Source organism: Trachypithecus francoisi, unplaced genomic scaffold (assembly GCF_009764315.1).
Source record: "Trachypithecus francoisi isolate TF-2019V2 unplaced genomic scaffold, Tfra_2.0 Lachesis_group5, whole genome shotgun sequence".
NCBI lineage: Eukaryota > Metazoa > Chordata > Mammalia > Primates > Cercopithecidae > Trachypithecus > Trachypithecus francoisi.
Genome location: NW_022681470.1, coordinates 109,216,869 through 109,244,770, shown reverse-complemented (window position 1 = coordinate 109,244,770; position 27,902 = coordinate 109,216,869). Strand labels below are relative to the sequence as shown.

The following is a 27,902-nucleotide window of genomic DNA, read 5'->3' as shown; positions in this document are numbered from 1 at the left end:
CCAAGATGCTAGTATTTTGATAAATATAAGAGGCTACCTTATATACTAGTAAAAATTGAAGAACAATACAGACTGGAATGCAATGAAGCGCCCAAATTGATGTGGCTCAGGGCTAAGGGTCACCAGCCTATCCACGTAATGAAGCCGGTGTGGCAGAGAAAAGCAATGACTGTTTATCCTGGCAGAGCCCCTTGTCCCTCCCTCCCACACGTACACACCTTTATCTCAGAGACTCTGGGTTCTTTTCCCCAAACTTCTTTGACCCTTATGCCAACTACGTGCGTCTGAAAGCCCAAGAAGGGAAAATGGGGGAGGGGGCGTGTCGCCTGTTTCCACGGGTTTATGCCCCTGGAAGGCTGGGGGAGGCGCTGGATGAGCTTTCCCAGTCCGGCTGCTGCCGACCTAGGTCCGAGTCCTGCCCTTTGCTCTCCTGCTTTTCACTGAGTTCCGAGGCTCTGGAGGGTGGGCGTGAGGGTAGCCCTAGCTGAGGCTCGGAGGTCCTCCCGGGCTGTTCAGAAGGCCCCAAGCGGTAGCCACGTTCTGATACTGGCTAGAAGCCAGGGGAGGGAGCTTGGGGTAAGGGGAGGGCCCTGAGGGAGGGGTCAGACGCTTTAGGAAAGAGTTAATGCGAAGAGGGGGAGGGGATAGGACGAAGAAACCGAAGGGAAAGCTCAGGTAAGAAAAGAACGGAGGAGAGAAGCCTTGTGGGGAGAAGGGAACCCGCAGGATCAGGGGTCAGAGTTAGGGGGCTTCCCCCCTGCTGCACCCTCATCTCAGGGCCTCCAACTTCCAGCTGCAGCGGCGACTTTCAGTTTCATTTCCACGGACCCTCCTGCCTGGGCCGCAGCCGCCGCCGCGATGCCCAGTAAGTTCAGCTGCCGGCAGCTCCGGGAGGCGGGCCAGTGTTTCGAGAGTTTCCTGGTCGTTCGGGGACTGGACATGGAGACAGATCGCGAGCGGCTGCGGACCATTTATAACCGCGACTTCAAGATCAGGTACGGGCCGGCCCACTCCCGGCCCCGAATCGCGGGCCCAGCTTGCTGCCACGACCCGCGCGCGGGGGCCACCTTTCCCGCCCCGGGGCGCAGAGGGACGCAGCTCCCCCAGCGGCTCAGGCCAGTCCTGGGGCGGCGCAGACCTCCCCTCCCGCGCCTCGCCCACGCCCCACCAGCGCCGCCCGGAGCCCGCCCGTTCTGCCCGAGCTGGGCCCCTGCGCCAAGTCCCCGCGGAGAGCCTCCCGCGCCGCCCGCGCCCCAGGCGGCCGGAACCCGGGGCTGGGAGCTAGGTCCCGCATCCACGCGCCGCTTGGGGGGCTGAGGGACAGCGCTCGCGGTGGGGGAGGGGAGCCTCCAGAGGGGGCCCAGGCATCGCGGGAGCGCGGGGAAGAGGCTGCCTGTTGGGGGCTGCGAGTCCGGGCGCGGGCTTTACGGGGACCTCTACCACCTTGTTGAGGCGCTGCTGCCTCGGGGGTCCGCTATCTGGGAGAGCTGAAGAGGCCCAGGGTAGAAGGGAGAAGCTCAGGAAGCTCTGGAAAGAAGAAAAGGGCACAAACTACGTACGTACCAAACCTCCATTAGCACCTGTGGCTTCTCCATGGAGACCCAGGGGCAGGGCCAGCCTTCTGGAGGCTCCCTTTCACCTTGTGGCTGAAGGCTATTTGGTCTCCTTTTCCTGTTACCACCCAAGTGAAAATCAAAGAGTCTTCTGTCAGACCACAGAATTGTGCTTCAAAAACACGTTTATCAACAGGCTGTTGCCTTGCATGGAAAACCAAGAAACAGTTTAACAAGGGTAAACGTAAAGGCTTGTACAAATAAACATAAGGTAGTGGGAATCTGGGCTTAATAACAGACCGCCCGAAAAAGACCTTGGGTTTTAACAGACCAGTGGGCCAGTATGGGTGAGATATTTCTGCTAAAACAGCTGAAGTCTAATATTGAGCTAATAAAAGTGTGATTTGGGGTCGGGGGGAGAGGGTAGAGACTCTCCATATTGGTCAAATCGTGTCTGGAATATTGTTTTCACTAATGGATATCACATTTTGAGAAGGATATTAACAGGCTTGAACAACATCTGAGAAGGGGCAAAGATGATGAGGCCCTATTTTATGTCACTATGCTGGACACTATGGGGACTCTTAAGATGAAAACCACAGTCCCAGAGGAGTATCAGAGGCTATGATATGCATGCATTATACATGTACACAATATACGATAGTACATGGTAAATGGAGAATTATACTAGGGATGGTAAGAAAAATGCTGGAGGAAAGAGCGAGCATTTGCATCACATGATATCAGCCCTTCAGGTATGTGAATTCACCTCCGTCCACAGAGTACAACATGGCTGTGAAACAAGTCACCTACTTCTTTTGGCTTTGTTAAGGAAAAAGTAATTGGTTAAAGCAGTAAGGAAGACTTGACTCAAGGCTATGGTAATAGGGCTATTGCAATAGGGAAGAGAGTTGGAGCTCAATTCCGAATACAGCAAAGACAGCTGGGGATTTATGACCAGTGAACAGAGTAAGGGGATCAATATATAGAAAATTACTAAGAGGAGCCATAAAGACTGGGAGGATTTTTGCTCACCTGACCTAACAAGACTCTTGTGAAAGGCCGACCAAGGACTTGTACATCCAAGGCAGGAATGAGGAACTTTATCAGATACCAAGCATGGTCATGCATCGAGGATGAGGAGTCTCACTAAAATGACTTCAGATTCTTGCTAAAACTGAACTAGATGGGCCTAAGACTGAAGGGTTTGGGGAGGCAAGGTCAAGGGGTAGTCAAAAAGAGGGCTCAGGGGAGCCTAACAAAAGTTTGATCAAGGAGAGTTTTTGTCAGCTCTAAACCAAAGGTACATAGTTTGTTTTAGTATCGGGGAAAAACTGATTGTGTTGGATACAGTAAGCTAGATATACTGTATATTATGGGTGAATGTAGGCGTTTTCAAAAGTAACTTTTACTGTATGCACTTGTGTTTATGCAGATAAGATACCACTCCTCTGTAATCATTAGGGGATGTGATGGAGAAGGTGGCATTGACCTTGGCCTTGAAAGAGATAAAATTTTAGTACATGGAGGAGGAGGAAAGGCCTTCTATGTGGGTTCATATTCTATCCTGAGACTCAGTGAAAGAAACAGAAATATTTGCCTCAAAAATAGAAAAATCAGACAGAACAAGGTAATTATCCTTGACTATTTTGGAGTGTTAAGATGGAGAGGATTGCACTCCTGTGTCCCTCCAGAAGGCAGAAGTGGGTTTCATCAACTTGTACCCTCACCATGTTGGGGAAATATATGTTCAGATTAAATAACTTGCCTATACATCCTTTAAAAAGCCAGGCTGGAATGCTGTGAAGTCAACCTTCATTTCCTAGTAGGAATTACTTGCTTTTTCTCTGGGCTCTCATGGCTCATTCTTTACACCTTGGGTATAGCCTGGTATTATGGCCACGTTACACTCTGCTTTAGGGCACATGGCCATCTCCTCCTGGTACCAAATCAGTGTAATATGCTAGCCACGCAAATGCTAGCTCCTCTACGTTTAGTCAGGTTTACATATGTCTTCAGTCCCCAGCATAGAGCTTTGCATGTAGTAGATGCTCAATAAATGCTTGCAGAATCTAATTGAACTAGCAACTAGAGTTAACTAACAAGAGAATGGGCCATATAGCAGGGGGTATAGCAAGTCACACTCTTTAGGAATTCTTGGAGATTCCTGTACTGGAAGGGGATAGGTCTCTCCAGCTAGGTTATTTTATGATGTTATAAAGTGCTCTGCTCTGAACTCTTGCCTTTTCCCACCTACCTTTATTCATTTAGCAAGTATATTTAATGAGGCTCTACTATGTGCCTGTGCCTTGGTCCTTAACTCCAAAGAATATAATCTAGTAGAGAGCAGCAGATATGTGTAGACAAACAAATGCAATACAGTAGTATAGGTGCTAATAATGGTGTTCAGATAGCCCTGCCATTTAGTGGTTGCACTTAACTTCGAACAACTCTCTAAATCTTCCATTTCGCCAGCTGTAAGAGTATGGAAAATAATACCTTTTTCTTGGGGTTTTGAGAGACCAAAATGAGCTGTCCTAGGCAAAGCATTTGCATGGCTAGCATATTACACTGGCTTTGTACGTGGTACCCCTCATTAGTGCAATGATGATTAGGAGTCCATTGTATGGGGTAAGGACTGATGTCACGAAAGGTTTCTGAGGGAAGATGATTCTTGCTTTGGACAGGAGACTCATTCTTCTACAAGTACTGGCTGAGTGCTTCCTATGAATGGCAAAGCAAAAGTGAGTTGCTAGAAATACACAAAAGGAACCCAACTGACTAAGGAAGGAGGCAGCAGTTAGATAATTATTTCATTATGGTTGTGATGAGTGCTTGTACGGAAAAGTCCAGTATGCATTGAGAGTATATAATTTGGAGATCTGACCTAGTCTAGCAACCTAGACTAGATCAAGAAACTTAGGCAGAGGTTTCTTGGGGAAAGTGATATTTGAGCAGAATCTTGAAGGATTAATGAGACTTAGAAGATGTAAAGGACAAGGGGAGAGTGTACAGGCAGAAGGAACGGCACCTTCAAAGGCTTGGGATGACCTCAGAAGAACGGCAGGCCAGCAGGGCCCTGGGTAGGCATTGTGAGGTGTTTTGTTTTGTCTTTAATCTTAACGGAAATAGGAAAACACAGAAAATTTCAAAGTAAGAGACTGACATAATCAGATTTAGAAAGATCATTGTGGCTTCTGGCATGGAGTTTGGCTTGGTGGTTGGACCTCTACCCACAGTAAAAAACACATTTTACTTTGGGACCTGGTATACACAGCCTTCACAAAACAATGCCTGCCCTTGAAACAATACATAGTTTCACTCCTTGCTCTCTGATATTTTTTGTTCTATTTTATTTCAGTTTTATAAAAATCCTGGCTTTGAACCACTAATGAGAATTGGAATCCACAGTCTGTAGATTATGAAACTAGATGTCTCTTTAAGATCACTTCCAAATCTGATCATATGTTTTGAAATACAGTTCCTCTAGGTTTTGGCCTTTCCTGAACTGGGTCTAAAAAGATTAGCCATTGTTCACCCAACAAACTGAAGGGACGTCCTAAGGCAGGGCAGTGCAGGCTAAGGATGTCCACAGCGCAGAAGTCTGCAGAGGGGCACAGTGATACAAGCAGTTGGGAATGGCTGAAATAAGGATGGATTAACAAGACACCAAGTGTGGGTGAGGATGTGTACCTCATGTTCTTTTTCTCTAAAATGGGATGATAATAATTACTACCTCAAAGGGTTGCTTTGAGGATTGAATGAGATAACGCGTTCAGGAAATGTTTTCTGTTGATGTTACTATATTTCCATTATCGTTGTTACTATGGAGGATCTTGAAGGTGCCATATAAAAGACTTAATTTTGTGGACTATGGAGTTATAAATTGGGGGAACAAGATCAGATTTGTGTCTGATGACAATTCTGCAGATATAGGCGGTGGCCTAGGGTAGCGGTATGAAGCCAGAGGTTGGGAGAACGGTTAACTGGGTCCTAGGAAATTGAGCAAAGGGTATGATCATGCAGCTCACAGAAGAAATACAAATGACTAATAGAAGAAGGACAGATCCTTGACTATATTGGTGATCAGAGAAATGCAGTTAAAAAAGATAACATTTTTCGTAATCAAATTGTCAAAAATTGAAAACATTGAACGTTTCTGATGTTAGAGCCTTGGGAAAAGGGCATTTTCAAACTCTTGTTAGTGAGAACATAAATTTATACAACCTGTTTAAAGGACAATTTGGCAGAACTTATCAAAGTTGTAAAGGTTCATTCTCTTTGACCCAGGAGTACTACTTTAAGGAATTTATCCCATTAGATTTGCCTACAAGTACAAGGTGTGCAAGGATAATTATTGTAACATTTGGAGTAGCCAGAAATTTCAAGGAGCTTGTCTATCACTAGAGAAAAAAACACACCATGATGCATTCATACGTGCTATCTTTTGTAGCCATTCAAAAGGGCATGGTGGCTCTGTAAAGCATTGTTACGGGAGAACATCCATGGTGATGAAAACGCCTGCTGCAGAATAGTATGTGTAGCATATATGATCTCATTATTGTGTTTTGTATGCATAGAAAAAAGTCAGGAAAAACATACATCAAATAGCGAGTTTAATTAATTGTTCCTAATTAAGCAAGTAGTTGGGAGCAAGGGAATTAAGGGCTTTAATGTTTTATGTTAGATACTTGTTTAAATGTTTTAAAAATACTTTTGGTGACCACCTTTTCATTTATCTTTTTTTTTTTTTTTTTAATCTCTCTCTGTCACTTAGGCTGTAGTGCAGTATAATGATCTCAGCTCACTGCAACCTCCGCCTCCTGGGTTCAAGCAATTCTCCTGCTTCAGCCTCCCAAGTAGCTGGGATTACAGGCATGAACCACCATGTCTGGCTAATTTTTGTATTTTTGGTAGAGATGGGGTTTCACCATATTGGTCAGGGTTGTCTTAAATTCCTAACCTCAAGTGATCCACCCACCTTGGCCTCCCAAAGTGCTGGGATTACAGGTGTGAGCTACCGCGCCTGGCTCACTTATCTCTTTATGCAGGCATGCTTATATCACACCTACATAAGTTTACACACATGGGATCATTATCACATATCATTTTTATTGTGGACCCCTCCCCTTATGGGCATCCCACCTCCATTTCCACATTCTGCCCTATACTCAGGTAACTCTTGATATCAATCAGGGTATTTTTTTAGTCATTGTTTTATTTAAAAAGAATCATGTTTGACTGGGCTCAGTGGGTCAAACCTGTAATCCCAGCACTTTGGGAGGCCAAGGCGGGTGGATCACCTGAGGTCAGGAGTTTGAAACCAGCCTGGCCAACATGGAGAAACCCCGTCTCTACTAAAAATACAAAAAATTAGCTGGGCGTGGTTGCGGGTGCTTGTAATCCCAGCTACTCGGAAGGCTGAGGCAGGAGAATTGCTTGAACCCGGGAGGCGGAGGTTGCAGTGAGCCGAGATGGCACCATTGCACTCCAGCCTGGGTGACAGACCAAGATTCTTTCAAAAGAATCATGTTATTCACATCATCCACGTCCTACTCTCTCAACTATATGATGGGAATCACTTCTAGGAATCTGGCATGGACCTCTAATGCATTGCTGGGACTTTTTTCCCAATATTATGCTATAATAAATTTTAAACATAAAGAAAAGTTGAAATGATTGTACAGTGAACATCCACATACCCTTACCTAGATTTCTTTTAACATTTTACACATATCTGCCCATAGAGCCATCCCTCTGTTTATTTAGCAAGTCATCTTAATTTTCCTGATGCATTTCAGAATGTTACAGACATCAGTGCACTTCATTCCAACAAATTACTATTATTAATTATTCAGCGTGATTATTATCAGCTAGTGTTCAAAATTTATGTTATGTTTACCTAGAAATGAAAAAAAAATTGTTTATGGGTTTGTTTGTTTGTTTAGACAGAGTTTTGCTCTTATTGCCCAGGCTAGAGTGCAATGGTGCAATCTTGGCTCACTGCAACCTCTGCCTCCTGGGTTCAAGCAGTTCTCCTGCTTCAGCCTCCCAAGTACCTGGGACTATAGGCATGCACCACCATGCCCGGCTAATTTTTTCGTGTTTAATAGAGACGGGGTTTCACCATGTTGGTCAGGCTCGTCTCGAACTGCTGACCTTAGGTGATCCACCCGCCTTGGCCTCCCAAAGTGCTGGGATTACGGGCGTGAGCCACCGCGCCTGGCCATGGGTTTTTTGTTGTTGTTGCTGTTGTTGTTGTTGTTGTTTGAGTTTTGGTTTTTTGTTTTTTTAAGTCAAGGTCTTGTTCCGTTGTCAAGACTGGAATACAGTGGCATGATCACAGCTCTCTGCCGCCTCAACCTCCCAGACTCAGGCTATCCTCCCACCTCAGCCTCCTGAGTAGGTGGGACCATAGGCGTGTGCCACTATGCCCAGCTAATTTTTCATTTTTTGTGGAGATAGGGTCTCTCTATATTGTGCAGGGTGGTCTCGAACTTTTGGGATTACAGGTATGAGCCACTGTGTCCGGCCTCTAAGCAAAATTTGCAAATAGCAAAATGTTCAAATTGTAAGTGTACTGTTCTGTGAGTTAACAAATGCATATATCTGTGTGCAAGCCCCTGTTGAGGCACAGAACATCACATTACTCCAGAAAGGTCCCTCCTGCTGTTTCCTAGTCAGTCCTCACTTTTACTCACCCAGAAGCAACCACTGCTCTGATTTTTTTCGTGATAGTACCTGTTCTAGAACTTCATTTAATGGAATCATATAGTATGTATTGTTGTGTAAGGCAGCTTTCACTTAGCTTAATGTTTTTGAGATTCATCCACAGTGTATCAGTACTTTCTTTTTTAGCACTTAGTGGTATTCCATTGTATGAATCCAAATCGCAGTTTGTATATTTATTCCCCTGTTTATGGACAGTGTTTTTAGTTTAGGGATCTTCTGAGTGAAGCTGCTAGGAACTTTTTTTTTTTTTTTTGAGACGGAGTCTTGCTCTGTTGCCCAGGCTAGAGTGCAATGGCACAATCTTGGCTCACTGCAACCTGCGCCTCCCAGGTTCAAGTGATTCTCCTGCCTCAGCCTCCTGAGTAGCTGAGATTATAGGTGCCTGCCACAACACCTGGCTAATTTTTTTGTATTTTTAGTAGAGACGGGGTTTCACTGTGTTTGCCAGGCTGGTCTCGAACTCCTGACCTCAAGTGATCTGCCTGCCTTGGCTTCCCAAAGTGCTGGGATTACAGGCATGAGCCTCCGTGCCCAGCCAGGACCATCTTATACAAATCATTTTGTGGACTTACATTTTAATTTCTCTTGGGGAATGTATCTAGGAGTGGAATTTTTGGGTCCTAGGATAGGCATATGTTTAGTTTCACAAGGAACTATTAGATCTTTTCTTAAAGTGCTTAAATCATTTTACAGACCAACAAACCAATGCATGAGAGTTTTGGTTCTTCTATTATTTTTTTGAGACAGAATCTAATTTTGTCACCCAGGATGGAGTGCAGTGGCACAATCATGGCAGACTGCAGCCTCATGCCCAGCTAATTTCTTAATTTTTTTGTAGAAACAGGGTCTTGCTATGTTGCCTAGGATGGTCTTGAACTTCTCAGTTCAAGTGATCCTCCTACCTCAGCCTCCCAAAGTGCTAGGATTACAGGCATGACCCCATGTGCCTGGCCTGGTTGTTCGGTATCCTTACCAGTATTTGGTATTGTCAGCCTTTTAAATGTTAGCTGTTTGAGTGGGTGTGATACATCTTTTCAATGACTGCATAATATCCTGTGGTATGAGTGCTTACGATTTGTTCACCTGTCACTCTGTTGATGGGCATTTGTTTAATTTTCAATTCTTGACCACTGTGAGTGACTCTGCAGTAAGTATCCTTGCACATATGTCTTTATACATTGGTACTTTCTTCCCATGGGACACATTCCAGGAACAGGGTTACTGGGTTTTGTGGGGTTTTATCTTTTAAATTTAAATTTATTTTATTTTATTTTTTGAGTCAGGGTCTTGCTGTGTTGCCCAGGCTGGAGTGGAGTTCTGCAAAAATAACTCTGCGTAACCTCAAAGGCCTGGACTCAAGCAGTCCTCCCACCTCAGCCTCCTGAGTAGCTGGGACTACAGGGGCGTGCCACCACACCTGGCTAATTTTTAAAAAAATTTTTTGTAGAGACAGGGACCTGCTATGTTTCTCAGGCTGATCTCAAACTCCTGGGCTCAAGTGATACTCCCACCTCAGCCTCCCAAAGTGCTAGGATTAGAGGCATGAGCCACCATGCTCAGTCCCTGGGATTTTTTTTTTTTTTTTTTTGGATAGAGTTTCGTTCTTGTTGCCCAGGCTGGAGTGCAATGGCGCGATCTTGGCTCACTGCAATCTTCGCCTCCTGAGTTCAAGCAATTCTCCTGCTTCAGCCTCCTGAGTAGCTGGGATTACAGGTGCCCTGCCACCACGCCCAGCTAATTTTTTCTATTTTTAGTAGAGATGGGGTTTCCCCATGTTGGTCAGGCTGGTCTCAAACTCCTGACCTCAGGTGATCCACCTGCCTCAGCCTCCCAAAGTGCTGGGATTACAGGCGTGAGCCACTGCGCCCGGACAGTCTCTGGGTTTTAAAGGATACCTGTATTTTAAATATTTGTAGATGTTGCCAGATTATTTTCCCAAAAGATGGCAATACTTGACTCTTCTGCTAGTAATTTATGAGTTCACTTTTCCACATACCCATTGTAGCCATCATTTTTGTCATATTTCCACATACCCATCATTTTTGTCAGTCTAATGGGAATAAAATGATATCTCATTTATACTTTAATTTGCATTTCTCTACATTTGGAGCAGTTTTTCATACTCTTTTGGCCATCTGGATCTGTTCTTTTAATTGAATATTCAATTTTTCTGTTGAATTGTTCATCTTGTCAATTTGTAAGAAAATTTATGTATTATAAAAATTAGCCCTTTGCCTGTCATCTGCATGGTAAGTATTTATCTGTTAAATTTGTTTATATTACCTTTTGCCAGACAAGATATTTTTTAGTAGTCAAAAATGTTTGTTTTCTTTTTTAGAGACAGGGTTACCCAAGCGCTGTTAACCAAGCTGAAGTGCAGTGGCGTGATCACAGCTCACTGCAGCCGTGATCTCCTGGGCTCAAGTGATCCTTCTGCCTCAGCCTCCCGAATAGCTGAGACTAGAGGCGAGCACCACCACGCCTGGGTTTTTTTTTTTTCACTGTATTGCCCAGGCTGGTCTCAACTCCTGACCTCAGGTGATCCACCTGCCTCAGCCTCCCAAAGTGCTGGGATTACAGGCGTGAGCCACTGCGCCCGGACAGTCTCTGGGTTTTAAAGGATACCTGTATTTTAAATATTTGTAGATGTTGCCAGATTATTTTCCCAAAAGATGGCAATACTTGACTCTTCTGCTAGTAATTTATGAGTTCACTTTTCCACATACCCATTGTAGCCATCATTTTTGTCATATTTCCACATACCCATCATTTTTGTCAGTCTAATGGGAATAAAATGATATCTCATTTATACTTTAATTTGCATTTCTCTACATTTGGAGCAGTTTTTCATACTCTTTTGGCCATCTGGATCTGTTCTTTTAATTGAATATTCAATTTTTCTGTTGAATTGTTCATCTTGTCAATTTGTAAGAAAATTTATGTATTATAAAAATTAGCCCTTTGCCTGTCATCTGCATGATAAGTATTTATCTGTTAAATTTGTTTATATTACCTTTTGCCAGACAAGATATTTTTTAGTAGTCAAAAATGTTTGTTTTCTTTTTTAGAGACAGGGTTACCCAAGCGCTGTTAACCAAGCTGAAGTGCAGTGGCGTGATCACAGCTCACTGCAGCCGTGATCTCCTGGGCTCAAGTGATCCTTCTGCCTCAGCCTCCCGAATAGCTGAGACTAGAGGCGAGCACCACCACGCCTGGGTTTTTTTTTTTTTCACTGTATTGCCCAGGCTGGTCTCAAACTCCTGGGTTCAAACGGTCCTCCCACCTCAGCTTCCCAAAGTGTTGGGATTACAGGCATGAGCCACCACACTTGACCTTGTTTTATTTTATAGCTGCAGGTTTCCAGTCTTGGTTAGAAAGTTTTTCTTAAAAATATAGGGGATTACAGCCAGGCACAGTGGTTCACACCTGTAATCCCAGCACTTTGGGAGGCCAAGGCAGGTAGATCATGAGGTCAAGAGATTGAGAACATCCTGGCTAACGTGGTGAAACCCCGTCTCTACTAAAAATACAAAAATTAGCTGGGAGTGGTGGCATGCACCTGTAGTCCCAGCTACTCGGGAGGCTGAGGCAGGAGACTCGCTTGAACCCGGGAGGCAGAGGTTGCAGTGAGCCGAGATCGCACCACTGCGCTCCAGCCAGGCAACAGAGCGAGACTCCGTCTCAAAATAAATAAATAAATAAATATAGGGGATTACATGTATAATAAAAGGATTGGGGCTTTTTTTTTTTTTTTTTTTTTTTGAGACGGAGTCTCGCTCTGTCGCCCAAGCTGGAGTGCAGTGGCCGGATCTCAGCTCACTGCAAGCTCCGCCTCCCGGGTTCACGCCATTCTCCTGCCTCAGCCTCCCTAGTAGCTGGGACTACAGGCGCCCGCCACCTCGCCCGGCTAGTTTTTTGTACTTTTTAGTAGAGACGGGGTTTCACCGTGTTAGCCAGGATGGTCTCCATCTCCTGACCTTGTGATCCGCCCGCCTCGGCCTCCCAAAGTGCTGGGATTACAGGCTTGAGCCACCGCGCCCGGCAAGACTTTTTTTTTTTTTTGACAAAAATATAGTAAGTTTGTGATTTTTTAAAAATAATTTTTGGCCGGGCGCAGTGGCTCAAGCCTGTAATCCCAGCACTTTGGGAGGCCGAGACGGGCGGATCACGAGGTCAGGAGATCGAGACCATCCTGGCTAACATGGTGAAACCCCGTCTCTACTAAAAAATACAAAAAACTAGCCGGGCGAGGTGGCGGGCGCCTGTAGTCCCAGCTACTCGGGAGGCTGAGGCAGGAGAATGGCGTGAACCCGGGAGGCGGAGCTTGCAGTGAGCTGAGATCCGGCCACTGCACTCCAGCCCGGGCGACAGAGCGAGACTCCGCCTCAAAAAAAAAAAATAATAATTTTTGTGTGACTGTCACCTAGACCAATGTTATGTGAATTTGGGTAGTAGTAAGAGACATAGAGAATAATTTGAGAAATATTTAGGGACAGCTTCCGCAGTAGAATTTGGAAAATTTGCAGAGATGAGTTCTGTCTGCCCTTCTGCCATGCAGGTTTCCAAAAATAGGAGGTTTCAGGTTAAAATTTTGATTTTGTCTTTTCTTGAAAGTCAGATCTGGCCATCTGGGGCCTGCATTCCCTACTGGCCCAGTTCGGAGATGAGCAGTTACCCCCTTCAGACAGGGCATGCACTTCCCAGTTTGTTCAGTCTGCACAAAGCCCTCTTTCTGCCCAGCATTGATCTGGGAGCCTGGAGCCACTTTTCTTGGAGGCTGCACTGTTGTTTTCTTAGCGTTGTGAGGGATATGCATGCAGTATTCTTACACTAGTGACTCAAAAATGGGACTGAACAGGTGTCTGAGAGGGCTGCAAGGATCAAGATACCTGTGGAGGGTAGCTGCTGTAGGCATTAGTTTGTGCCTCGCTCCATGGGACTTTGATGGACTCTAAGAGGCCCTTGTGAAAGTTACTGATGATCTCCTGATTTCAGTCCCTGTATTACTGGACACTTCAGCAGCTTTTGATCCTGATACCTGATTTTGAGACTTTGCTGATTCTCCTTTCTCCCTTGAGGGTTTCTTGTTTTCCCTTCCTCCCCGGGTTGTCCTAGTAGCTGCTCTCGACTGCTCACACTCCCTGGGGAGATTCTTACACTTCCTTGATTATAACCACTATCTGAGGACTCCCTAATACTGGGCTGTAACCTTGACTTTGGCCTGAGTTCTCAGCTTCTGACTCATGGAGCTGGTTGCCTCTGGACCGCAGGACTCTCAAACGCAGCATATCCAAATCCAAGTGCCATGGTCCGTCCCTCCAATCCCTCCTCCTCTTGTCTTACATCCTGTCTCAGAGATAGTCCTAGAAGCCAGGCCATTGATTTGGGGATCCTAGACTCCCCCCTCTTCCCAGCCTTCATTCCCCCTTCTGTCAGTCACCAAATTCTGCTAATTTTACATTCTAAGTATTAGCAAATCTTGCCGCTCTCCTTCTATCTCTACCCACTGCCTTGCTCAGGCCTTTGTTATCTTTTAACTGGACAATTGCAAGGGCCTTCTTCTAACTGGTCTCCCTGCCTACAGTCTTGCCTCCAGCAAATCCATCTTCCAATCCTGATGCCAGAGTGATCTGAAATGCAAATATGATCTTGCCACTCCCCTGCTTAAAACCCACCAACCGCAGTGGTTCTGTAACCACAGTGTAGCCTCTGACGTGGGCTGAAAGTAAGTTGTTACTACTCCTACTACTACTGCTACTATTAGTACTACTATTTCTACTAATATAAATACTAATAATAGTAGCTAACATTTACTGAGCATTTTCTATTATGCTTTCGAATGATTTATTACCTTTTTAAAACAAATCATAGCCAATTCAATGTTTTCCAAATTGTACCAGTCTCATTTGCTTGGGGTGAAGGAGAGGGGCAGAGTTACAGGCAGGGGGCACCTGAAAAATATTCATAACCATAAATGACCCTAGTGAGTGACCATGATGATTTAGCCTTAAGAGTTAAATAGGGATTACTGTAGTTCTCATAAACAAAGATTTGCTTTTAAGGGAGGGTGTCAGTCATCTAGATCTTGAATATGTCCCTGAAGTATGTGGCACGTGGGAATGTCCTCAGGCTCCTGGGTATCAGTAGAGCGGGGAAAAGGACTGCAGACATTCAGGGTCAAGTCCAGGCTTGGCCTGGTGTGCAAAACTGTCTATGATCTGGTCCCTGCCCACCTCTGCTCCTCCTGCCACTCCCTTCCTTATGCATTTCACTCTAGCACAATGAAACTGTATGTGATACTAATCATGGCTCACCCTTACTGAGGTCTCCTATGTGCCAAGCACTGGGCTAAGTGGTTCTCTGCCGTGTCAAAATCTCGTGTAAACCTCACAGCAACCCTACGAGGTAAGTCTCGCTTTCCTCCAATTTTATAGAGGAGGAAAGCGAGGCTCTGAGAGGTGAGGTCACCTGAGCTGACCTGGCTAGAGTTGTCAAGTGGGCAGCCCCCCTCCGCCCCTCTCAGCACATGTTCTTGTGTATCCCTCACATCTGCTCACACCTCACGCTCCCTCTTGTGCCCAGGTAATGCCCACTCATCCTCAGGACTCAGTTCTTATGCTGCCTCCTGGGAAAGCCTTCATGGATACCTCCTCTGCCCCCAGACTGGGCTCGGTGTCCCTCTGTGGCACCGAGCCCCCCTGTGGCCGATGAGCTGCCCTCCAAGCACCACGCTGGAATGTATGTGTTCAGTCTGTGTGCTCCTCGAGGCAAGCACTGAGTTTCTTGCATCTTTGAACCCCCAGCATCCAGCACAGTGTCTGGCACATAACAGGCCTCTGTAAGTGTTTGTTGAATTGACTGAACTGAACTCCAGGCACTAAGCCTTGAAGTTATTGTCCTTCTGACCAGTTTTCCCTGTCTTCACCTTCTCTAGGCACAAAGCCAGGCTATTTGATCTCTGGAGAAGGATCCTTTCCCTTCCTGCTTGGGTTCCACCTGCACCCTATGACTTCGGGTGGAAACTGCTGTCTGATCAGCCACCTTGCCCACACACTTGGACATCTGTACTGTCTCTCATCCCTTCTCTCCTCACCAACAGGCTGGACCCCACTTCCACCCCTCTGAATCAAATCATTCCGCTTCCCCTTAGCCTCAGTTCTTCCTTCTGGGTTGTTTGTATTTTCTTCTCTGTCCCAAACAGTTTCCCCCACAAAAAGAACTTTATGTCTTTCTCTGTCTTCCCTTAGTCCTTCCAGTCAGCAGCCTGTGATTGGGCTTTTCCCCTCAGAAATGAACAATCCAGAACCCACTGTTTAAAACAACTGTATTTTGCCTTGGGAAGTCCCATTTGCCTTCCCTGAAAACATTAAACATTCCTCCGATCCCCAGCCTGAGTCTCTCTGTCTCTGGGCCCCATCCTGCTCCACAGCAGGGCTGGTGCGTCCAGCACAGAGTGACCCTCCAATGCCCTTCCCCACCCGCCGCCCTGCCTCCCGCAAGCCCTGCCTTCCCTCATTTCCCAGTCTCCTCTGCTTCTGGCAGCTTTGGGACCCCCGCCCCTGGCTTCTCCTCCATGCTGTATGGAATGAAGATTGCAAATCTGGCCTACGTCACCAAGACTCGGGTCAGGTTCTTCAGACTCGACCGCTGGGCCGACGTGCGGTTCCCAGAAAAGAGGAGAATGAAGCTGGGGTCAGATATCAGCAAACACCACAAGTCACTGCTAGCCAAGATCTTTTATGACAGGTGTGTGTGTGTTGTGTGTTGTGTGTACGGGGAGGCCTGCAGGATGTGAAGGAAGGGGGCTGTTTGTGTGAGGAAAGAGTGGGTTACACAAGTGGGAGTAAGTCCCCCCTTCAGGGAATGGGGGAAGGGCGGGGAACTGGTCTGCTGGGAGGGGGTGAGTTTCCTAAGCACAGCTGGCACTTTGCCTGCCTCCCAAGCCTAAAGCTTTCCCCAGGGTAACTCCCAGTGAGACCACTCCCACCCAGCCCCCCCTTGACTCCTCTTCTGCCCAGGGCTGAGTATCTTCACGGGAAACATGGAGTGGATGTGGAAGTCCAGGGGCCCCATGAAGCCCGAGATGGGCAGCTCCTTATCCGCCTGGATTTGAACCGCAAAGAGGTGCTGACCCTGAGGCTTCGGAATGGCGGGACCCAGTCTGTTACCCTCACTCACCTCTTCCCACTTTGCCGGACACCCCAGTTTGCTTTCTACAATGAAGACCAGGAGTTGCCCTGTCCACTGGGCCCCGGTGAGTGGGTTTCCAAAGGAAAGAGCTGGTGCACAGGGGCTTGCCCTAGGCAGTGCGGGTGCTTTGGAAAGCACACTGTCACCGTCCAGTGGACTCTTGCCTTGGGGCTTCCTGGGAGAGTGTCCAGGATAAGGATATGGGTGGGAGGGTCCCTGCCCCACCCCTATTCACGCATCCATCCTCCTCCAGGTGAATGCTATGAACTCCATGTCCATTGTAAGACCAGCTTTGTGGGCTACTTCCCAGCCACCGTGCTCTGGGAGCTGCTGGGACCTGGGGAGTCGGGTTCGGAAGGAGCCGGCACATTCTACATTGCCCGCTTCTTGGCTGCCGTCGCCCACAGCCCCCTGGCTGCACAGCTGAAGCCCATGACTCCCTTCAAGCGGACCCGGATCACTGGAAACCCTGTGGTGACCAACCGGATAGAGGAAGGAGAGAGACCTGACCGGTAACTCCTCGCTCCAACTCAGCCTTGGCTGGGCTCGTATCTCGACCACATAGGCTAGGGCTTTGGGAGGAGCACAGAACTGGGAGCCAGAGCCCCTTTTCCTGCAGGCTCTTCACTCTTCTGGGTCTGAGAGAATTTTTCTGTCAAGGAAGAAAGTTGCAGATGAACTGCAGATCTGAGGACAGAGTGAAAAAAATTTTAGGCATTGTCCCTGTGTGATGGATTATCAGGCAGATCATTTGTAGACATCTCTGGGTTTTTTGTTTTGTTTTTTGTTTTTGTTTTGAGATGCAGTCTTGGTCTGTCACCCAGGCTGGAGTGCAGTGGTGTGATCTCAGTTCACTGCAACCTCCGCCTCCTGGGCTCAAGCAATTCTTTCCTGCCTCAGCCTCCTAAATAACTGGGATTACAGGCGCCCACCACCACACCCGGCTAATTTTTGTATTTTTAGTAGAGATAGGGTTTCACCATGTTGGCCAGGCTGGTCTCAAACTCCTGACCTCAAGTGATCCACCTGTCTCAGCCTCCCAAAGTGCTGGGATTACAGGCGTGAGCCACCGTGCCCAGCCAACATCTCTGTTTTTTTAAACAGCTTTATTGAGATAATTCACATACCATATGATTCACCCATTTAAATTACACAGTTCAGTAATTTTTTTAGTATATTCACAGATATGTGAGACCATCACCACCATTGGTTTTAGAACATTTCATTACCCCAAACAGCTATCACCCTTTTATCCTCCACCACTTCATTCAGCCCTAAGAAACTGCTCATCTACTTCCTGTCTCCGTAGATTTCTCTGTGCTGGACACTTCATGTGGATGGAAGCATAGGATATGTATAGACATCTCTTTTTTTCTAGATGTTCACAAAATACTGAGTTATAAAAGCGAACTAGCTGGACGCAGTGGCTCACACTTGTAATCCCAGTATTTTGGGAGGCTGAGGCGGGCCGATCACTTGAGGTCAAGAGTTCGAGATCAGCCTGGCCAACATGGTGAAACCCCATTTCTACTAAAAATACAAAAAAATAGCCGGATGTGGTGACGCATACCTATAGTCCCAGCTACTCTGTTCAGGAGGCTGAGGCAGGAGAATCGCTTGAACCCGGGAGGTGGAGATTGCAGTGAGCCGAGATCGCGCCATTGCATTCCAGCCTGGGCAACATCTCAAAAAAGAAAAAAAAAGCAAACTATGTAATAGGACCTTCACAGACCATTGTGCTCTTTTTGTTGACTATATAACAGAAATTTACAGGGAAGAAAGTCTGGAAGTTAACATTGGTTATTCCTGGATGGTAAGAATGATATTTATTACCTATTACCTGATTTTTTTCTCTAATGAACATGTATTACTTATATAATAAAGGTTTCCAAGTATTGCGCTTTCCAAAAATGAGTATAGTCCCACCTTGGAGCGAGGCTGCCGACTTCCTTTCAGCAGTAGGATTGCAGGAGGGCTTTGTGCATCCACCCGAGAGGGGCGTTCTCAGGGTCTTGGAGGGTGAGGGGTTTTCTGTGTTTTCTTCCCTCAATTCTGCAGCGCTAAGGGCTATGACCTGGAGTTAAGTATGGCGCTGGGGACATACTACCCACCTCCCCGCCTCAGGCAGCTGCTCCCCATGCTTCTTCAGGGAACAAGTATCTTCACTGCCCCTAAGGAGATCGCTGAGATCAAGTAAGTACTACCCCTCTGCACCCCACACTCTCCCCTGTCTTTTCCCTACTGGCTTCTTTGCATTGCCATGGCACATCTGTCCTCAGCCTCTCAGGCTGTATTCATTCATTCCCTTGCTGAGCACGCACCATAAACCAAGCACCATTCAAGGTGAACCAGTCAAATGAAGGCCTGGCTCATTTAATTGGGGACGATGAGCATTTTTATTACAATTTCATGTAGTGATGAGTGCTATGAAGAACTAAACAGGTCAGGTGCAAGTGGCTCATGCCTGTAATCTCAGCACTTTGGGAGGCTGAGCTGCAGGTGGATTATTTAAGCCCAAGAGTTCAAGACCAGCCTGGGGCAACATAGGGAGATCCTGTCTCTACAAAGAAAAAAAAAAAATTTAATTAGCCAAGTGTGGTGGCACATGTCTGTAGTCCCAGCTACTTGTGAGGCTGAGGTGGGAGAATTCCTTGAGCCCAGGAGGTCGAGAACACAGTGAATGAGCCAGGATCATGCCACTGCACTCCAGCATGGGTGACAGAGCAAGATCTTGTCTCTAAAAAAGATAAAAAGAACTACACTGAAACTCAAGCAGGGTTAGGGGATGGGTTGGTGCTGCTTTGCAGAGGGCCAGTTAGTCCTGGCCTGTTTGAGGTGGTGATGTTTGACCTGAGAAGGACATTTGAATGAGGTGAGGGTGAGAGTCATGAGAGGAGGATCAGAGGAGAATGTTCTGGCCATCAGAGCCACCATGCAAATGCAAGTCAGGTGAGGTGGGGGCAGGGGCATCCAAGGAAGCAAGAGCCAAGGGTTCCTTCTTCAGGGCCTCTGACTCTATCCACTTCTGTATCCCTCTAGTCTTCTCTGCTTTTTGACACTTAGTTCGAGAGCTTCGGGTGGGAAAAGTGGATACTCCTGGGCATAGGGGTTGTCTGGCCCATCCTGTTCCTGCCCCCACTCACCCCTCCCAACCATCATTTCCAGGGCCCAGCTGGAGACAGCCCTGAAGTGGAGGAACTATGAGGTGAAGCTGCGGCTGCTGCTGCACCTGGAAGAGCTGCAGATGGAGCATGATATCCGGCACTATGACCTGGAGTCAGTGCCCATGACCTGGGACCCCGTGGACCAGAACCCCAGGCTGCTCACGCTGGAGGTCAGGGCTCAGATTGAGTGTGAGGAGGGTGGGCTCACATCAGCCAAGCTAGAGGCTGTGGGCAGAACTATTCCTGACAGCAGGGCAGAACAAGAGAAAGGCTGAAGTGGTTCCCAGGGCTCCGCAAGCAGCAGGGTGGGCATCCTGTGCCCGAAGACGGAGCAGGGGAATGGGGAAGATCTGGGTTCTAGTCCAGGCTTTGCTACCACCTTGGGTAAGTCCCTGGCTTTCTCTGAGCTTTAGTTCCCTTACCTGAAAAGCACAGAGCTGGACTGGATAATTAAAGCAGCTCTTTCTGGCTCTTGGATTTTGAATGTCTGCGTATACGCCCATATTACACACGAGACTGGATTTCTACACACAAGTGCAGGTGGGAATTAGAGGGTGAGTTTGGTCAAGGAAAGATTACTGCAGGAAGTGAGTTTTGAACAAGTTTTTTTGTTGTTTTTTTTTGTTTTTGTTTTTTTTGAGACAGGGTCTCACCCTGGTGCTCAGGCTGGAGTACAATGGCATGATCTTGGCTCACTTTAATCCCTGCTCCCGGACTCAAGTGATCCTCCCACCTCAGCCTTCCGACTGAGTAGCTGGGACCACAGGCATGCCCCACTATGCCCAGCTAATTTTTGTATTTTTTGTAGAGATGGGGTTTTGCCACATTGGCCAGGCTGGTCTCACAACACCTGGACTCAAGTGATCTGCCTGCCTCAGCCTCCCAGAATGCTGGGATTACAGGCGTGAGCCACCATGCCTGGTCCATTTTTTTTGTTTTTGTTTTAATTTTTTTTTTAGCAACCCGATTAACTGATGAACAGGATTTTTTACAGGCAGAGCAGGAACTGAGCTGGCCAAGAGGGCAGCTGCACTGGAGGCTCTGGCTTCCTGGTCTCAGCATCTCTGTGCAGCTTCGGAAGATTTGTCTTCTTCCTCTTCCCCTGACTCCTGCTGGTATGAAAGGAAAGAGGGGTGCAGGGATAGCATAGCTCCAAGTCTTAGGTTAGAAGGCCAGTCTCAGTCCTTGTTCCTTAAAGGTCTGGAGAACCTGGGGGCTGGGTCCTCCAGCGTCCATCCCTGGGACAGAAGCTTGCTTGTGTTCACACCCCATAGGTTCCTGGGGTGACCGAGAGCCGCCCCTCAGTGCTGCGGGGTGACCACCTGTTTGCCCTTTTGTCCTCGGAGACACACCAGGAGGACCCCGTCACATATAAGGGCTTTGTGCACAAGGTGGAATTGGACCGTGTCAAGCTAAGCTTTTCCATGAGGTGGGTGTTGGGGGAACCCTGAGCTGCTGGAAGGGTCTGCAGATTTCTGACCCCAGGGGAGGAGGAATGTTTCTCCCTGAGATAAATGAGACCCCAGGGGCAGAGCAGGAGACTTTTCCTCAGGGGTACCCTGAGATGCTAAGGCAGCTTCCTCTTCTAGAGAGCTTACATCAAGGTCTTGGAAAAAGGGGTTGGGACAGTGGTTGGTGGAGAAGGTTCTGGCCCTTTATTGCCTACCTCCCCTGCCCCAACAAACTCTTCCCCCCTCTCTCTGCCCAAAGCCTCCTGAGCCGCTTTGTGGATGGGCTGACCTTCAAGGTGAACTTTACCTTCAACCGCCAGCCCCTGCGAGTCCAGCACCGTGCCCTGGAGCTGACGGGGCGCTGGCTGCTGTGGCCCATGCTCTTTCCTGTGGCACCTCGGGACATTCCGCTGCTGCCCTCAGATGTGAAACTCAAGTGAGACTGTGGGCAGGGAGCCTCTGGAACCACCTGGAGTGTGGGCACAGGGGATGGAGTCAGGGAGGCCTCTGGGTCACCGGATGACTTCAAGTTCACATTCCTGGTCCCTCTGCCAGGCTGTATGACCGGAGTCTGGAGTCAAACCCAGAGCAGCTGCAGGCCATGAGGCACATTGTCATGGGCACCACCCGTCCAGCCCCCTACATCATCTTTGGGCCTCCAGGCACCGGCAAGACCGTCACGTTAGTGGAGGCCATTAAGCAGGTGGGGTCTGAGCACAAACCTGGGGCCTGCACTCTGACTCCCCCAGCACCAAGCACTTGTCCTCAGATTCGGGTTCCTTCCCACTCCCGAAATGCTTCTGCTTCTGAGCAGCCATCAGAAAGAGAGGTAGGGGCCAAGTGCAGTGGCTCCTGCCTGTAATCTCAGCACTTGGGGAGGCCTAGCCTAAGGAGTTCGAGAGCAGCCTGAACAATATTGCAAGACCCTGTCTCTATGAAAAAATATAAAAAATAGCTGGGCACTTGAGGCTGCAGTGCACCGTGATCATGCCACTGTACTCCATCCTGGGTGACAGAGTGAGACTCTGTCTCAAAAAACAGGGTGGGGATTGGGGAAGTAGGGAGTTAGGGTAAATGTGGCCGTGGAACACTGTTGTACGGGTAGGGCACGGCATGACCCTTGGAGTCACCATTCACATTTCAGTCATCGTAGACTTGCGCTGCCCCAGCCTGAGTACGGCCGAGTCTCAGGAACCTGCCTCCCACACTGTGCTTATCTGCATCTCAGGTGGTGAAGCACTTGCCCAAAGCCCACATCCTAGCCTGCGCTCCATCCAACTCAGGGGCTGACCTCCTCTGTCAAAGGCTCCGGGTCCACCTTCCCAGCTCCATCTACCGCCTCCTGGCCCCCAGCAGGGACATCCGCATGGTACCTGAGGACATCAAGGTACTAGGGAAGTGCAGAGGGCCAAAGAATGGCAAATACCGGGGAGACTCTCAGGGCAGACACTCAGGCGAGGAAGCTAGGAGACCTGGATTCTGATACTTGCTATGTGACCTTGGGTTGGTCAGGACCCCTCCCTGGGCCTCAGTTTGTAAGTTTGGGGGACTGGGCGCAGTGGCTTACACTTGTAATCCCAGCACTTTGAGGGGCGAGGCACGTGGATTACCTGAGGTCAGGAGATCGAGACCATCCTGGCTAACATGGTGACACCCTGTCTCTACTAAAAATACAAAAAATTAGCCAGGCGTGGTGGCGGGCGTCTGTAATCCCAGCTACTCAGGAGGCTGAGGCAGGAGGATGGTATGAAGCTGGGAGGGGGAGCTTGCAGTGAGCCGAGATCGCGCCACTGCACTCCAGCCTGGGTGACAGAGCAAGACTCTGTCTCAAAAATTAAAAAAAAATAATAATAAAAACAATTATTTGGGGGGCCCACAACCAGAATCACGGTGGGAATGAGTGGAGCCAAGCTGATTCCTCTGGTCCCTTCACAATCCACAGCCCTGCTGCAACTGGGACACAAAGAAGGGGGAGTATATATTTCCCGCCAAGAAGAAGCTGCAGGAATACCGGGTCTTAATTACCACCCTCATCACTGCCGGCAGGTGGGGAGTGTGTGTGGGTGTGTCTCTGAATCGTAAGTGTAAGCAAAGGGGTAATGGGCTGGGGAAATGGGGAAGAATGGTTTCTGGGGCTGGGTGCGGGGGTGGTGAGGAGCCAGCCTGGGAAAGCATTCAGGTTTGGTAGTTGGGTGCCTGGATATGACCCCTGCCTGGCCTGACACCTCCCAGGTTGGTCTCGGCCCAGTTTCCCATTGATCACTTCACACACATCTTCATCGATGAGGCTGGCCACTGCATGGAGCCTGAGAGTCTGGTAGCTATAGCAGGTGAGGGACTCAGGTGGGGCTGCAGGTATACACCCTGTGTGGGTCAGAGAGGTTGCACCACTTACCTTTCTCCCCACACCTCTTCTGCTTCCCAGGGCTGATGGAAGTAAAGGAAACAGGCGATCCAGGAGGGCAGCTGGTGCTGGCAGGAGACCCTCGGCAGCTGGGGCCTGTGCTGCGTTCCCCACTGACCCAGAAGCATGGGCTGGGATACTCACTGCTGGAGCGGCTGCTCACCTACAACTCCCTGTACAAGAAGGGCCCTGAAGGCTATGACCCCCAGTTCATAACCAAGCTGCTCCGCAACTACAGGTATTCCCACGCCCTTGCCTCCCCTGCCATATCCTGTGCCTTCACATCCTGTGTGCAGCCCCTGCTGGAGAGTCTGGCTTGCAGTCCTGTTGCTTAGAGGTTGTGTGATGCAGAAAGACTAAACCGGAAGGGAGGAGGTTTTTCTAGCCCCAGCACTGCTGCTTGTTGTCTGTGTGACTTAGCCAGTGGTTTCACACGACAGCAGTGAGCTTATCTGCATCTTAGCGGGTGGGCAGTGGTTCCTAGAGGCTCGGGTGTGTCTGGTACCAATCCCAGATGAAGTTTTCAGGCAATCCAAGGAGAAATAAGAAAAACAGGGAGGCCAGGCACAGTGGCTCATGGCTGTAATCCCAGCACTTTGGGAGGCCAAGGTAGGTCAGGCTCCCACCCCTGATCACTTGAGGTCAGGAGTTTGAGACCAGCCTGGCCAACATGGTGAAACCCCATCTCTACTAAAAATACAAAAATTAGCCAGGCATAGTGACGGGCACCTGTAATTCCAGCTACTTGGGAGGCTGAGGCAGGATAATGGCTTGTTCCTGGGAGGCAGAGGTTGCAGTGAGCTGAGATCTCATTACTGCACTCCAGCCTGGGTGACAGAGCGAGACTCCATCTCAAAAAAGAAAGAAAGAAAGAAAAATAGGGAAAATACAGTTTTTTCGTAAACCTATTGTTACTCAAATTAAAGAGCTGTATACTTTTAGTGAATGAGTTCAGCCATCTAAAATGCTTATAAATGCTTATAAAATGAGTTTTATGCTATCACTAAGAGCTCAATAAATGTTAGCTATTGTGTCATCACTACTTATATTTTTGGATTTAACACATTGTCTCATCAAATAACATGATAGTCAAGGATAATTTGGTTTCGTACTGTCCTTGGTAAATTTGAAACCTGAAAAAGGGGCCCCTAAATTTTTAGTTTTAAATGTCATGGGTCTGTGGAGTCCCTGGACTAGATGCTCTCTGGAACAGAAAGCAGAACTCTGGTTCTGCTTTCTGTGGTTTACAGTGCCTAGCAGCAGATATTATGGATGAGTGTCCTGCTATCCAGGGAGCCAGGGGGGCAGCAGGCTAATGTGTGGGGGCCCAGAATGGGTAGAGCGGAGCCCCTGTGGGGCAGAGGGAATCTGACCCTCGGTCTTGCTCTTCCTCCTCTGGCCTCCCAGGTCTCATCCCACCATCCTGGACATTCCTAACCAGCTCTATTATGAAGGGGAGCTGCAGGCCTGTGCTGATGTCGTGGATCGAGAACGCTTCTGCCGCTGGGCGGGCCTGCCTCGACAGGTGAGGCTAAGCAGGGTAGGGGCACAGGCTCCCACCCCTGTACCCTGACTTCCCTCCTACTGAAGGTGCAGCCCCTCCCTTTGTCACCTTGGCCTGGGATCTCTTACTCTCTGGAAGGGTTTGGGAAGGGAGGGAATTGAGGGAGGGTGGTCTGGCTGAGGGTTTCCCTTGACCCCATGTCCAGGGCTTTCCCATCATCTTTCACGGCGTAATGGGCAAAGATGAGCGTGAGGGCAACAGCCCATCCTTCTTCAACCCTGAAGAGGCTGCCACAGTGACTTCTTACCTGAAGCTGCTCCTGGCCCCCTCCTCCAAGAAGGGCAAAGCCCGCCTGAGCCCCCGAAGCGTGGGCGTCATCTCCCCATACCGGAAACAGGTCAGGTCCTCAGTTACCAGCAAGGGTGGGGCCCCTCCCCCAGATGGTACCTCCTTAATATCCAGACCACTAGGCAGAGGCTCCAGGAGCTTAGGCCTCTGCTGGCTCCGTATCTCAGAAGAGCACCGAGGTCAGCTGTCCCCTCCCTTTGTTCCCCAGCTCCCTGGCCTCCTGCCAGGCTCCCTCGTGCATTAGGTTAATGGCAGGAGAGAAAGGCACCTGTCCCCTCCTTCCAGGTGGAGAAAATCCGTTACTGCATCACCAAACTTGACAGGGAGCTTCGAGGACTGGATGACATCAAGGACTTGAAGGTGACACGCTGTTCCACACTCACTCCCTCCCTTCCGTGTGCTCCCACTTGCCCACTTCCAAAGACTTCCTTAAGCCTCTCACTCCTGGAGATTCCAACTTAATGGTCTGGGATGGGATCAGGAAGCCTGGATGTTTAACAAGCACCTCCTGTCATTCTTAGACTCAGGCAGGTTTGAGGCCTCTGCCCTAGGGATAAAGTCCAAATTCCGTGGCCTGTCATGTGATGCTGCCACCCCCACCCCCAGTAGCCTCTCTCTAAGGTTGTGGTCTCAACACTGGCTGCAGATAACAATCACCTGGAGAGCTTTTAATACCCCCCCCCCGTACCAGGGCCCCGCCCACTAGCTCATACAGCTATGGGGCAGAGCCAGGGCACTGGTAGTTTTTATAGCTTCTCAGGTGATTCCAATATGCAGCCGGGGTTGAAAACACTGCTCTAAGACTTAGAGGCCTCTCGGAAATTCTGATGGGGGGTCTGGGTTAGGGCCCAGGGTTGTATATTCTTAATAGATACTTGGTGATTATTTTCAGGAAAGTCTGAAAGTCACTGCTCTGAGTTCCCATGTGCTTTGCAATACTGTTTTCTTTCCTTAGAACACTTTGCAGGTCCCACCCCTCCACAGGATTCACCCTTCAGGTTTCAGCTTCCACTGCCTACCTCCTGTCCCCTTTCCCTGGGCCGTGTCGCAGCACTCACTCGTTCACTCCACTGATCTACAGTTGCCCAGTGACCTCTCTGTACCCTCCTTGGATGGCAGGCTCGCTGGGGTAGGGCACCCCTTTGACATGCTTGGCTGGTCTCAGGCCCTGCCTCTTTCCCCGATAGGTGGGTTCAGTGGAAGAATTCCAAGGCCAAGAACGAAGCGTCATCCTCATCTCCACCGTGCGAAGCAGCCAGAGTTTTGTGCAGCTGGATCTGGACTTTAATCTGGGTTTCCTTAAGAACCCCAAGGTTTGAGGGCTGGTCGGGGTGGCAGAAATTCTTCCATCCTTGGGGCCCTTCCCTCCCATGACCACACCACTTCTTCCTTCCAGAGGTTCAATGTAGCTGTGACCCGGGCCAAGGCCCTGCTCATCATCGTGGGGAACCCCCTTCTCCTGGGCCATGACCCCGACTGGAAAGTGTGAGCATTCCTACCCCATTCTCCCTCTTGGTGGCCACAGTCCCTGCCTAAGGCAGGTGGATCTTTTTTAAGCGCTTGCTTATCGCTCAGTTAATCCTCAGATGTGTCCATTTTCACAGCACCCCTATTGTATTTACAAGTTAAGTGACATCCAGAGGTTGAGCAAGTACAGCTCAGATGTGACAGGACCGTGGCTTAGCCTCCAGTCTCTGCTGGCACTCCTCTGTACCCCACAGATTCCTGGAGTTCTGTAAAGAAAACGGAGGGTACACCGGGTGTCCCTTCCCTGCCAAACTGGACCTGCAACAGGGACAGAATTTACTGCAAGGTCTGAGCAAGCTCAGCCCCTCTACCTCAGGTATGGCTGGGCCAGGGTGGGCCAGGTTGGGGACAGTGCCAGAGGAGGTGGTAAGGAAGACAAAGTGTACTCTATTTCTTTCCAGGGTCCCATGGTCATGACTGCCTCCCCCAGGAGCGGGAGGGTGAAGGGGGCCTGTCTCTGCAAGTGGAGCCAGAGTGGAGGAATGAGCTCTGAAGACACAGCACCCAGCCTTCTCGCACCAGCCAAGCCTTAACTGCCTGCCTGACCCTGAACCAGAACCCAGCTGAGCTGCCCCTTCAAGGGACAGGAAGGCTGGGGGAGGGAGTTTACAACCCAAGCCATTCCACCCCCTCCCCTGCTGGGGAGAATGACACATCAAGCTGCTAACAATTGGGGGAAGGGGGAGGAAGAAAACTCTGAAAACAAATCTTGTTCTATGCAAAAGCCTTGATAATGTCTCCTCTGCCTGGCCCCAGCTTCCTGAGCCCCCAAGTTGGCCCAATAGGGAAGGGTGGGACTTTCAGCCCTGCTCTGGGACACACCCCCTCCCAGCTGGAGAGGAAACCCAGTGGGAGGTGGCAGGGAAGCCACCCACAGGTTTCTAAGTTTAGCCCCCTGCTACAGACCACTCCCTTCACCCGCCTCCTTGGCCCAGAGCCAGGCATGACCTCATCCTTTGCTCTAAGACTCCACCCTGCCGGCCTGCCTTGTAGACAGGGGGCCAGGCTGGCAAGCAACTTGGACATGAA

General features: G+C 48.9%; 1 protein-coding gene across 8 annotated transcripts; it reads left to right on the top strand.

The window, feature by feature from the left end:
• Positions 1 to 255: 255 nt before the first annotated feature.
• Positions 256 to 27,604, top strand: MOV10 (Mov10 RISC complex RNA helicase). Of its 8 annotated transcripts, none has more exons than XM_033200078.1 (22): positions 256 to 675; positions 778 to 995; positions 13,870 to 14,010; positions 15,220 to 16,031; positions 16,304 to 16,539; positions 16,729 to 16,987; positions 18,534 to 18,668; positions 19,641 to 19,809; positions 20,914 to 21,068; positions 21,350 to 21,526; positions 21,646 to 21,793; positions 22,319 to 22,477; positions 23,033 to 23,136; positions 23,323 to 23,420; positions 23,516 to 23,732; positions 24,902 to 25,019; positions 25,204 to 25,395; positions 25,632 to 25,706; positions 26,534 to 26,659; positions 26,743 to 26,831; positions 27,068 to 27,189; positions 27,275 to 27,604. In XM_033200078.1, exons 4-22 carry the CDS (start codon positions 15,859 to 15,861, stop codon positions 27,364 to 27,366), a joined length of 2,844 nt encoding a protein of 947 aa, XP_033055969.1. In that variant the 5' UTR covers positions 256 to 675; positions 778 to 995; positions 13,870 to 14,010; positions 15,220 to 15,858; the 3' UTR covers positions 27,367 to 27,604. The 8 variants fall into 8 exon arrangements, 7 of the variants coding, with proteins under 7 accessions (XP_033055969.1, XP_033055966.1, XP_033055967.1 ...); XM_033200079.1 differs by having other exon boundaries at positions 456 to 675; positions 794 to 995; positions 15,828 to 16,031; positions 27,275 to 27,602; XM_033200080.1 differs by having other exon boundaries at positions 624 to 675; positions 15,828 to 16,031; positions 27,275 to 27,602.
• Positions 27,605 to 27,902: the final 298 nt, after the last annotated feature.

Bases quoted from the DNA above. Each gene is read 5' to 3' on its own strand.
- MOV10 (XM_033200075.1), top strand. From the start codon at position 859: ATGCCCAGTAAGTTCAGCTGCCGGCAGCTCCGGGAGGCGGGCCAGTGT. The intron at 23,421-23,515 runs GTGAGGGACTCA...TCTGCTTCCCAG, and splicing joins GAGTCTGGTAGCTATAGCAG to GGCTGATGGAAGTAAAGGAA. The intron at 25,396-25,631 runs GTCAGGTCCTCA...CCCTCCTTCCAG, and splicing joins TCTCCCCATACCGGAAACAG to GTGGAGAAAATCCGTTACTG.